The sequence below is a fragment of the Tyto alba genome, unplaced genomic scaffold (assembly GCF_018691265.1).
Source record: "Tyto alba isolate M040663 unplaced genomic scaffold, T.alba_DEE_v4.0 Super-Scaffold_23, whole genome shotgun sequence".
NCBI classification, from domain to species: domain Eukaryota; kingdom Metazoa; phylum Chordata; class Aves; order Strigiformes; family Tytonidae; genus Tyto; species Tyto alba.
Window position 1 is genome coordinate 819628 of NW_024881297.1, and position 12193 is coordinate 831820.

At 49.5% G+C, this 12193-nt stretch overlaps 1 protein-coding gene across 1 annotated transcript; it reads right to left on the reverse strand.

Moving 5' to 3' along the window:
* Positions 1–822: 822 nt before the first annotated feature.
* Positions 823–3424, reverse strand: LOC104365221 (16 kDa beta-galactoside-binding lectin). Its single transcript, XM_032992580.1, has 4 exons — positions 3304–3424; positions 1838–1917; positions 1530–1701; positions 823–1039 (listed from the first exon to the last, which is right to left on the reverse strand). The coding sequence occupies exons 1-4, from the start codon at positions 3310–3312 to the stop codon at positions 887–889; spliced, it is 414 nt and encodes a 137-aa protein (XP_032848471.1). The 5' UTR covers positions 3313–3424; the 3' UTR covers positions 823–886.
* Positions 3425–12193: the final 8769 nt, after the last annotated feature.

A 12193-nucleotide genomic window follows, 5' to 3' on the forward strand; every position in this document is an offset into this window, starting at 1 on the left:
ACTAAGCTTCTTCCTTTTTTGTCTCCCTAACTGCAACTAATTGTTCTCTGTGCAGTCAGGATTTAATACCTCTAGTAACCTTGTTCAATACAGCCCTCAGGCTGCACCTGGAGCTCTGCACCCAAGTGTTCCAGATCCTGACCCACAGGCTGCTACGTGGCTCATCACCCATATCTGTGACACGTTGCTGAGATTCATGGTACACCATGATACCAGGTCTTTGACAGTGTCAAGACCTCAGTTCATGAAGCAGCACAGACAGCCAGGACCCTCTCAAGACTCCTAAGCTTTCTGTCAAGTTTCACCTTTCAGTCCATGTCTTTTCCCCAGCGAGTGAATTTAGCCTGACCTGCCCACTCTTCCCTATTCCTCAGGTACCCCACTGCCAGCCTGCAATGCACCCAAACTGCTGAGCACGTTCTTGGAAAGCAAAGCTATTGGCAAGAGCACAAGCCATGCCCTGTTCCCTGCCAGTCCCCCGTCCTCAGCAGGGAGATGGGGGCAGCACTTCTTGGTCAAAAATGGCACAACACATGCCCAGCATACACTTGTTTGAGATTCCCTGGCTGGGACTAGTCCCAGAGATTAGAAACCAAACAGCCAGGGACTGCTCAGTGCCAACAGGGTCAAGGCAGCAACTACTGCTAGGGTAGTTTTATTCACAGTAGGTCATGCTTTACCTGGCCTGTGGTCTAACTCAGTACCAGCTGCAAGGCTGCAGGGTAAGTAGGCACGTAAATGGGTACACAGCCCTTCCCACTGCCCACCCCTGTAGCACGCACAGGAGCAAGCAGATTAGAGCAGAAAACAGCAGAGGGAGCAGCCATTGCAAGTTTGGGTTTATTTCACTATGCAGGGAGGAGAAACCAAACCAAACCAAACCAAGCTATAGCTGTTCACTGAACTTAATGGCTTGGACTTTAAAGTCACCCTCCACAGACAGGTATTCAATTTTCTCCATGCCCAGCCGATTAGGGAACTGGAACTCCAACTCGGGCAGCTTCACCGTTGCCTCCATTTCATTGAAGCAGATGCAAATCTGTAGAGAGCCACAAGAAGGAAGGCTAACACATCACAGCTCACAAGCCTCACTCCCCACTACCTCCAGCCTGGGTGCAGGACAGATGAAGTGGCTGCTGGCGTCAAGGCCATGCTCACTAGCTCAGCCTCCGCCCTGCCTAGCAGAGGCTTGGAGGGGAGGAAGCTTGTTTGCTCTGCCCCAAGGTCAGCTCCCAGCTTCTGCAACAAAGGGTTGAGACAGACCCAGCCTGCGTCCCAGGTCAGTGTTTTAATTGCTTTTACTTGTGTGGCTTGCGAAGGAAGGCCAGTGTGGAGCACTTAACCCGTGTGAACTGTTGGGCATTGACTTGAGCAGAGCAGGTCTAGATAGTTGGTTGGCTTTAGCTGCAAGATTCCCCTGTTGCTTATTCCCCTTTCCATACCTGCTCCTTCTCCTCCACAGAGGTGTAAGGCAGCATTAAAAAGCTGTGTTCTGCACCAGGGCCTTGCACACACCCCTGGGGCCTCACCTCAGTCTTGCTACCATGTTGGAAGGGAAAGTCCGCCATCCTGACCTCCTCACCCCACACACCATCATCCTTCGAATTGCACACGATGGTGTTGACATCCCCGTGACAGTCGAAGCGAGGATTGAAGTGCAGCATGAGGGTGCTGCTGTCCTTCCCTACGTTCAGAGCAAACCTGGGGAAACAGAGAGGCAGTGCAAAGGAAGCTCCTGCACAGCAGCTCCAGCTACCCAGTGCCAGCAAACTGAACACGGCAGGAGCTCAGGCTTCCCCCAGTGCCACATCAACCCATTTGCTGTCTCCTCACTCACCCTTTGGCATCAGGCAGGATCTTCCCTTTGACCTTGGTGCACTCACCAGGCTGGATGTCCAGCTGAGTAACGACCAGTCCCTGCAGGGCCAAACCACAGGAGTTAAGTCTGTCCCAAGGCAAGCCTACCAGCCCTGCTCGGGCCAAGCCAGCTGCCTGTCTCAGCCCTCTGCCAGGGAATTCAAAGCCACCACCCCACTGGGGTCTCCCATCCCACAAAGCAACATAAGCTGACAAAGAGGTGATTCAAACCAGTGTAACAAGAGTAGGGTACAGGCACTGATTTACCAGCTGCTACAGAAGACATCCTGGCAAGCAAGCCTGCACCTTCAAGTCAGCAGTGGCCAGAGCCATTTGCATAGTTAGTTACAAAGCTTTTTAACACTAGGTCTCCCCCATCCCTAGGTGGGTCTCCAAGTAACAGGAGCCACCAAAATAGTTTCTCGTCTTGACTTAAAGCAGCCTACACACAGAGAGACGGGTCATCAGAGCCCACTTCTGGCTCGCGGCCCAGTGAAGTAGAACAAATACCCACCCCCGGGAAGGTCCTGCTGCAGAGAAGAGGGCTTGATCCTGTCCTCAGAGCCCAGTTACACCCCCAGCCACATACCCCCAAAATAGCACTTAACATCACCGGCCTCCCTCAGCTAAAAGGAAGATGCTGTTTGGTGAGGTCAGGCGTAACACAAATCATGCTTTGCTGCCTGTGCTCCAGGCCCAAGTACAGTGGTGCTGAGCTCCACTTAACCATCTGAGGCAGGGAGACTAATTTCAAATTAGTTGTTTACTTGGGGTAGTTCTTGCCTGGCTTGTGCAGGGACATGCCCATCAGGTGCAGGCTTCGGGGGAGCCCAGTGCTCCTCCAGGACCGCCACCCAGTCCCAGCAGTACTGATCCTCCTGCCCGCTCCCACACAGCTAGGGTCAGATTTCCCCCAAGTCACTAAACTGCTTATTGTCACAGCACTAATGCTGCCTTCTGGCTCTATTTCTAGGGTAGTGCTCAACCACAGCCTAAAACACAGTCTCAGAACCCAGGGGGTCTTTCAAGGAAAGGAAAATAAAGGGGGCAGAGGTAGGTTCAAATACACTGCCATCCTGCTTTCCTCTGGTGTTGTATTAAGAGTTAGCCCAGTTCTGTACCCAAAAGGCATTTCTCCAGAAGAAAGTTAGAAAGTTTAAAGGGAAAAAAAAAAAAGGAGTATTCAAAGTATAGAGTTCTGAATGGTCACAAACATTTAGAGTACTCAAGAATATAAACATGCATTAGAACAGCTTCCCCGCTTAGATAACATGCTAGAGAAGAAGAGGAGAAGGAAAACGTCTGGTCAGCCCATGTATCAGTCTAGCATTTCCTCTCAGCTAATCCTTTTCTCCTCCTACCTCTGGCACCTATCCCAAAAGCCCCCTCGCAACCAAACCCCCAGTCCTGCTTGGCACACCAGCCCAGCTGGAAGAAGGCACTCACTTGCTCCATGCCGCAGAGACCAGCCCCACCAGCCAGGACTCCCCCAAGCCCCTGCTCCACAAACCGGAGTGACTCAGCGCTGGACTCCCGCAGCTTAAATCACTTGGGCAGGACCATCACATGATGGGGGGAGGCGAAGAAGGGGGATCGATTGCAGCTGTTTGGGGCTGGAGCTTTCCCAGCCATTTAAAATGGGCAGCAGGAGATCTCTATTGATATTGTTCTTTGCAGGCAGGATGGGTACGATTTTAAAAACGAGGGATTGTTTGCATCTGCGTGATCCTAGGAATTCTTACTGTAAGCTCTTCTAGCTGCTATGCAGTGTATGTTGGCTCTTATCCCGGGAGCCGGAGTGTGGCTCTGCCTGCTGCGAGGTGGCTGCTTTTTGTTAAGTGATCCCTGTCTGAAATCAGGGTTGGAGTCCTCATGTTATTGCTGCAAAGTGATTGCCTCTGAAAATGTGTGTGTACACATTCTCCCGGCCCGGTCTCATGCCTGCAAGGAGCTGGGACTGATGGGAGTCCCTGGGTACAAATCAGCACTGCTTGCAGTTAAATGAAACCCAAGAGGTTGTTATATCCTATGCCAGCATTTAGAAAGTGCCTGAGAGTTAAGGTTGGTTGTGTGGGTCACTGCTAGATGTGAGAATTCAGGCTACAGCTTTTGAAAAGTAGCATGGTCTCGCTGGTTCCATTCCAGCTGCAAAAGACTCCAGAGGGAAAAGAGAAATGCTTTGTTAGCGGAGGAGGAGGCCGGGCAGGGCTGAGTGCAGCCAGCAAGAAAGGAGGCTGCTTTCCCAGCTAGTCCCTAACACCTGCTTTCCCCTTTTACTGTGTCCCTTAAAATCACACAGCATGAGTGCCCCGAAGGTCTGCGCAGGGCAGGGGGCTGAAGGGGGCAGCAGCTGCAGTGCTTTGTGGGTCTGTGTGACTGCACCAGCTGGGTGCCACTTGTAGCTTTGGATTGGCTTGAGCAGGGTCCTCAGGTCTCCGTGCCTCAGTTTCCCTCCTACATGGAGTGACATTAATGACACACAACTTCACAATTCCACCTGTAAAACTTTGGTCAGAGCTGCTATATAAATGCAGTGTGCTACTTGATGGTTAAGCCATGACTAGCCTGTGAGATACTTATCTGCAGATAACTCCAGGAAGGGCTGCACAGGGCAGCTTACAAAACAATGAAGGAATTTATGGCTAGGTAGCAGGAGGAAACCTGATGCCCCACAGGAGGCTGCTGGAATTTCATTAGAGCATGCTCAAGTTTATACGAACGGCATCCTGACTCCTGACACCATCCCCTGCCTCTGATACCCCCCCCCCCCCCCCCCCCCCCCATTTCTGAACCTTCATGTGGCATTTCAGCATCCCATCTGACTCTGGGTGAAGCAAAGCTGAGCTGCGTTTGAACTAGAAAGTCACAAACCTGCATTGGAGCCCTGTGACTAGCGTGTATAAAAGAGGCCAGAATGCTGACTGGAAGTACCCCAGGGAAAATCCTGCACATGCTCTCGCCTCCAGCTAGCTCCCTGGCCATCCTACGCATGCGCAAGAGCCGCGCTGAAGTCGGGAGTCAACAGCAGAAGCAGAGTTAGTGGAGGTGGCGAACGCCACCCGGAGCAGGCCCCTCCACAGACAGTTCAGAGAAAGCCCAAGTAATTCCACCTTAAGTTTGCCCCAGTCTCTAGCACGACATTAACTGGGATCACGTATTATCAACAGGATTTAGGCCCCTGCTTTTTGTGCGCCTGAGTTACTGTGCATTTATTCCCCTGTTCGCTGCCACGTATGATGGGTTGAGCAAATTCTGTTTAGTCGGTTAGGTTTTTGTGTTTGTTTTCCGTTCAGCTCTGTGAAATCCCCACAGACTTTTCTCCTCCTTTCAGTGCTGCAGTGTTTCTGGAGAAAGAGCTGCTGGTGAGGGGAGTTGTGGTGCTGGGACTGTGCAGTGCCATAGCGTAGGCCAGTCTGGCTCCCCTTCTGAAATGCACATTTCTTGTGAGCTGCTTTTCTGGCCTGAAGTCTCCTCCTCTGACCCCTTCCTTCAGACAGGGAAATACCTTTCTAATAATGAGTGGAGACTGCACTGTTTGTTTTCCTTGAGCGCTCTGCGCTGGCAGCCTAGTTAGTTTAGCATCAAAGTCTTTGGTCTCGCACTCCTGGTCTCAAGCCCTGTGAAATCAGTAAAGTGTTTATTCTCAGACTACAGTGCTGAGATACCCAACTGCCCTCCATTTTTCCTAGGGATTAAAGCCACTGGTGGGGATGTGGAAGAAAGAACATCTCTTTTTCAGGCTCCAGTGGGAAAAAGTGGGAGAAAATCCCCCAGTGGGTCTCCTTCCCTTTCAGAGGGTTTGTAAAGGGAGTCAGGCCGCAAGGTAAGAGTTTGTGCCTGAGGAAAAATGTAAAACTCACAGCAGGCAGGCAGAGGATTAGGGTGTGCTTTCAAGGCCTGGGGGGGGAAAGAGAGAGCTCTTGCACCCTGGGACCAGCGGGAGATGTTCTGAGAAGAACCCCTGGACAGAAGACAGAATGCAGAGAAGAGCCCAAGTCAGCTTTATCTGGCTCGTAGCACAGGACTGCAATATGTACAGGCCCTGAGAGATAGCAAGTGAGGTGCCTACAGTGCATGTGTTCCCGTTCCCTGGAGTTACTGCTCTCTCACATGCTTTTGGGGAAGGGTGTTGCACCCACCAGGCAACTCTGGCAGAAGCAGGGAGAAAAGAGCCGTCTCCTGCTCATCCAGAGGTTGATGCTCAAAGGAATTTTCCCCTGTGGGGAAAATGAAGGGTGCCCTCCCAGCACCTGGCCTTGCAGGCTTGCTTGAGGGCACGGGGCCCTGCCCAGCACCAGGTCCCCAGCCCAAAGTCTTAACTCATCTTTTGACTTGCACAGGATGAAGCCAGACGACTGGCCAGTCTGATTTTCTTGTAACTCCCTAGAAATTCCCCAGATTTGCTTTAGAAAAATGTAAATACCAAAAGGATGCAGCATGCTGATCGTCACTCTTTTTCGTCTTCTGCGAGAAAAAATACACCCTAGCCTTTGGCAAGTCATATCCCTGGCTAATCACTCCTGTCATTAGGGAATGGCTTACCCCTGTTTTTGGAAGGTCTGAGAACACGCCTCTGCTGCTGGCTAACTCGAGGACTATGGTATATTCTCTAGCCTGCATGACACGGGGTGCGAGGCTGGTGCTGCTGGCTCTTCAGTATGTGCCTGGTTTGTCTTGCACTGACCCTCCCCACACTGGTAACTGTTGGTGCTACATACCCTAAGTTCTTCATTGCTGTAGCTGAGAAAGAGGCTCCGCTTCTTGCTGAAAGAGCAAACAGTAGCTTTCTCCTCCTTCGGGGCTGGCATCTGGCCCCAGCTCCAGCAGAGCAGCACTGTACCTGTGCCTCCCTGGGAGGGCACCACTGCTTCAGGCATTGCCCCAGCGGGAACACGCCCCACCTCACGTAGGCTGGCCGGGGAGGGAGGAAAACTGCTCCGATTCATTTTCACTAGCGCAAGGATTATACTGATAAAATAATTAAAAGAAAAACTCTCCGCCCTTTTCCAGTGTGAGCTAAAGCTTACAGTTTGCTTTAAGTTAGGGTTTTTTTTTTTTTTTCATTTCTTTAGGGAAGATTTGTTCTTGTCTTTGTAAGTTCATTCTCAGCTCATCAAGAGAAGCCAGCATCTTTCTCTTGCACTGTCTTTAGGGGATATTTGTGTCAGTACTGTCTGGATGGGATCCTGGTCTCAGCAATAGCCCCTGGTTACTCTTGCAACCTAAATATTATAGTGCTATAGCATAACAGATATATGCATTATATATATATATATATACACACACACATATACAAGGCTGTTTTCCACCTCTGAACATATCTGGGGACTTTAACTTAAGCAATCCTCTGCTACTGCTGTTGAAGTATCCAGTTCTTCCCAGTTCTCCCACAGTATGTTTGTCTCGTCTGAGAAGTTTCTGCCTTTTTGCTTGAGTAATCATAACCTCCTAAAGAGTTTTGTTGCACACAGTTTCTCTGGACATTTCTGCGCCAAAGATCCCTTGCATGGCTGGCTAAAACAGTGCTCTCATCACCGTGCTCTCTTCCAGCCCTGTGCTGTCCATGGGGTGAAACTTCAGGGTTGGTCTGGAGACCGTGGGGGAATAGAGCTGGACCCCCAAGAAAAATTCTTAGCCTGCTCCTTAAAAACAAAGGATGATTCTGGAGCCACAGTCCAACTTGGCAGGAGGTTGAGAGGCCCTCCCAAAGCCTGCAGGCACTGAGCCTCCCAAAGCACTGCTTCAGAGGGAAGTTTGTTCCAGGAAGAAGGGCTGAAGGTCCAGTCCTCCCTGGATGCCAGCACTAGAGCATTTCTATCCCCCAGGGTTTCCTGTTTTCACCTTTCCCTACATTAAAAGGGAAGCACCTCTATTCCAGGTTAATTATAAATTAAGTTAATTATAAAGAACTTCTTGCACTATCTCAAAGTGATGAAAGGAATTTGCTGATCCCTTCAGTGGGATTTAAAGTATGTCTCATCATTTTATTTCCCTCATTAACACTGACCCAAAATGGCAATCACTGTGTTTCTCTCATCTCCCATTGGATTAGATTTAACTAGAGCAAATTGTTAACTACCCAGGAGAGTGGGGCTTTGTTATTTTGGACTCATTTTACTTCGGCACCTCTCCCCATACCTTTTAAGTTTGCAGGTGGCAAACACCTCTCCTCAGAGGTCATCGCCTCATCTCAAATGAGCTGTTTGCATTTGTTCCTCGTTGGAAGTCCCCACTACTCTAGACTTATGATCCAGGTACATCTTTTCCCCCTCTTTGCAGCTCACCGGGCGGCAGGAAGATTAATCTCCCCTCCGAAGTCACGGTGCTTGCAAGAATGTAGTAAAAAGCAGTGTGTTGTCCTGCTGCTGTACACTGCCCCGCTGCACCTCCACCTCCCAGGTCCCTCAGTTTCCCCTTCAGTTACCATACTAGAGATGGTGACTAGACCCATGTCACCTGGGACAGACCTGCCCTTGTTCCCCTGTGACACCGTGCCCCAAATGGTGAAATCTTGCCCTGGAGCTGGATGCTAGAGCAGCCACTGCAGTGCAAATTCACAGCAGACACCACAGGTACTGACCCTTCGAGAGCATGTTTTCTAGAGGTCTATCAACTCTGGCAGTTTTAAGCATTTGTTTATCTTAACAACATTGTTGTTTACTTTACATCTGTGACCACATTGCAAACTTCTGCAACAGGGAACATACCCTGGAACACTTTTCACTGGGATATCACACTAGGATAGCAGCACTTCCCAAGCCTTATGTGTTCCTGTGGTCTAGCTCCAGGCAAGCTGGGTTTGATTTGTAACTTGTGATCAGCTGCAAGGGGACTTGGGGAGGATGAGGAACTACACTTTTCTCTATCCTTAACTAGCTGAATAAAATCTGTACAGGTCTTGAAGTTGTTTCCATAGTGTGCAAGAGGAGAGGAAAGCTAAAAGGGAGTGCATCTGCCTTGCCTTCCCCAAGGTACTCGAGCAGTAGTGCTGGATAGTGGGTCTGGACCCTCTGTGAGTGGAGCAAGAGGAGGATTGCCAGTAACATAGCCTGTTCTAGTTAAAAATAAAAGGAGGGGTGTCTGTAGAGAAGGATCGTCTCTGGAGCATGCCTTCTAGGTAGTTTTTGTCTTGAACTATGGTGACAGCACACAAGTTGGGGGTCTAGCCTTTGTTTAATTTCCTATTCACAAATCAGCTTTCATCACTTAGTACCATCTGTAAGGTTAAAGCTCCTGGGTTTTGCCAAGAAACCTGGACTGCTCTTCTGAAAGATTTGCCCCATTCCAGGCCAAAGGGCTGGATCTGTGTTGTCACAGTAGACCCATCAGGAAGCATTACTTCCTCCCTTATTGTCTGACACAGAAGTGGCTTCAGCAGGGCTGCAAGGCAGAGACAGTACTGTGCTGCTCAGGTTGAGATGCCTTAGTCTTGCTAAAGTCAGGACGAGGGAATGGAGGAGTGTCATGGTTTAACTCCAGCTGGCAACTACACACCACGCAGCCACTCACTCCTCCCCACCAGTGGGATGGGGAGCAGAATAAAAAAACCAAACCAACCTAGAACTCATGGGTTGAGATAAGAACAGTTTAATGGCTAAAATATAATAATAATAGTAATGAACATTAATATAGCAAAAAGAGAGAGAGAGAGAAATAAAATCCAAGAAAAGACAAGCGATGCACTATACAATCCCTCACCCCTCACTGTCCGATGCCCAGACAGTCCCCAGGCAGTGATCCGGCCCCCCAGCTTATATACTGAGCATGACATCCTATGGTATGGAATATCCCTGTGGCTAGGTGGGGTCAGCTCTCCTGGCCATGCTCCCTCCCAGCTTCTGTTCACCTCCTTGCTGACAGAGCATGGGAAACTGAAAAATCCTTCGCATAGGATAAGCACTACTCAGGAACAACTAAAACATCAGTGTGTTATCAACATTATTCCCACACTAAATCAAAACACAGCATTGTACCAGTTACTAGGAAGAAAATTAACTCTATCCCAGCCAAAACCAAGACAAAGGTTTGGAGATCCCTGGAGCAGATCTGTCACCTTCCAAGGCATCCGCAAATGTAAAAGCCATCTTTGGAAGGAGTGAATTCCCCAAACTACTCCCCTGGTGCATGGTCACCTGCAGCAGGGGCCGGCATCACCTACCTGCTCTGCAACAGCAAAATGCACTGTGCTCAAAGCTAAAAAGCTGGCTGCTCTGCCAGCGTGGCTAACCACAGGCCCGTTGGTGCTACGGCGGCACCGCCAGGACTGTGCGTCCTCAAGTCGTCATGAGAGCTGCAGGGAACCTTGGGCATGAACAGCCTGGGCTGCACACAAGAACAGCAGGAGCTGAGTCACTGTCTCCACCTTTTCCATGTGTCAGACATGCAGAGGGCACTGGCTATGGGTTCCCACCCTCCCTCCCCCCGCCAGCAGCTGGCAGAAATAGTATCTGTTGGTCCTTTTATATTTTCTCCTTATGACTTTAAGGCTTGATTTTCCTTATCTCACTCCAATTATGCAGAACCTGCAAGGCAGAGGTCTCCCTTGTACTGAAAGACTGTAGTTTCTTCTTTTAGAGCTTTGCTCAAATCAGTGCGGGAAAATACTTCTCAATGACTTTGAAGAGGGTGGGTCTAAGCCTTCTGCATCAGCCCAGTGTCCCCAAAAGCATTCCAGCAACCTTCAGCTGGACTGGTTTAGAAGAGCTCTCTTCTAGCCTGACATATAGCACATACAGTGTGTCAGGATGGCTTAGAAACTCAAGCCATCTGGAGTTCTTCCCCGCAAAAACATGTGTGTGCCAGAATTTGTCTCCTTTGAGCCACCCACAGTGAGAAGGGATTGTATTAAAGCTGGCTCAAGTTTCTCAAATTCAATTTTAGGCAAAATAAAATTGTCAATAAGTATTTGGAAAATGCCTTGGGAAGAATAAACCTATTAAAAATGTAACAGACTTTGAATGAACATCAGCACTGTCCATTCTGAGCCCCAAGATACTGAAGGGCCTTCAAAATTATTCTACTTGGGGTGAGGTTCCTTCCCCTTCCTGTCACCTTCTCTCAGTGTTTTATCAGTGAGATTTAGGGTTTACCTGAAATGAGTCCTGGGTTGTCGGGGCTCCCTCACTTCAGAAACAAGCTCTGATCTTCTCTGGCTGTTGAAGTGCAATAAACAGACACACTCAGGTTTAAGACAAACACGACTGGATCCCTTTAATACAGCACCTGCAAATCAGTATCAAACACAGGCAGATCGTTGTATTGTCTTCCATTATTGATGACAGGCCACTTCTTGTGTAGCTAGGTGACATCTCGGCCAGTAGCTAAAGAAGAAAGAGCCAGTTAGAAATATGCACAAACACGCACATTGAGAGATACACTTGCAAGTAGCCGTTCAGTAAGTTCTGCTTGGAAGCAAGAGCGTCATTACAGAGCACTGTGGGCAGAGCAGAAACCCTGCTCCTAAATCCCTTGAAGGCTGTGGTGCTTTTGCTTGCAGCTCTTGGGTGGGTCCATAAACAGATTCTGGCCACAGCATCATGAAATGAGGCAGTGGTGGGGAGCCCTGGGCACTGCAGGACACAAGGAAACAGGAGGGCAGACAGGATTTCTCACACTGCCAAGGAGCAGGAAATTGGGAGAGCGTAACTCATGCCAAAGGCCTCAGCTGTGACTCATGACATGGGTTGCAGCGTGCTCCTCAGTCCCATGGGAGAGCACAAACACAACTGGCTACCTTAATGCAGCCGCCGCCACATTAGTCAGCAAAAGGTGGCAGGCTCCACTGGGGCATACTCTAAGGCACTGCCCTCCCAAGGCAAGAGAGAGTCTGCAGTGGGGTGTGCTCAGCACTGAAGAGGAAACAGTCAGCTGTCTGACAGCTTGACTGCACACAATCCCACCGCACCTTTGGACACCTCAGCCCAAGCACAGACAAACAGCACACCTGCTGAAGTCTGCAAGAGCTCAAAATTCCAGGGAAGTGCCACTACATCTGACCTCCCTTGTGACCACAGGCAAGAGGAACAGGGCTTCCCAGATGCTATGTGTGTATGCCTGGACATACAGATCCATGACTGACTGCTGCTCATCTGCAGCACAGAGCACCCAACAGCTAAAAACCTATCCAACATTAAATCAATAGGCAAGCACTACGAGAAACAGTAACCTTGGGCTGCTTGTGAGGCAGCAATGAAAATCCAATGAGAGGGGAGAGTTGTAAGATGTTTGCTTAAATCATCTGTTCAGTATAAAGGAAAAAGACAAAAAAATCAGATGCAAATAACTCCTGAACCGAAAGATCTGCATTTCCCTTGAGCATGCCATTCAGCAGATGACT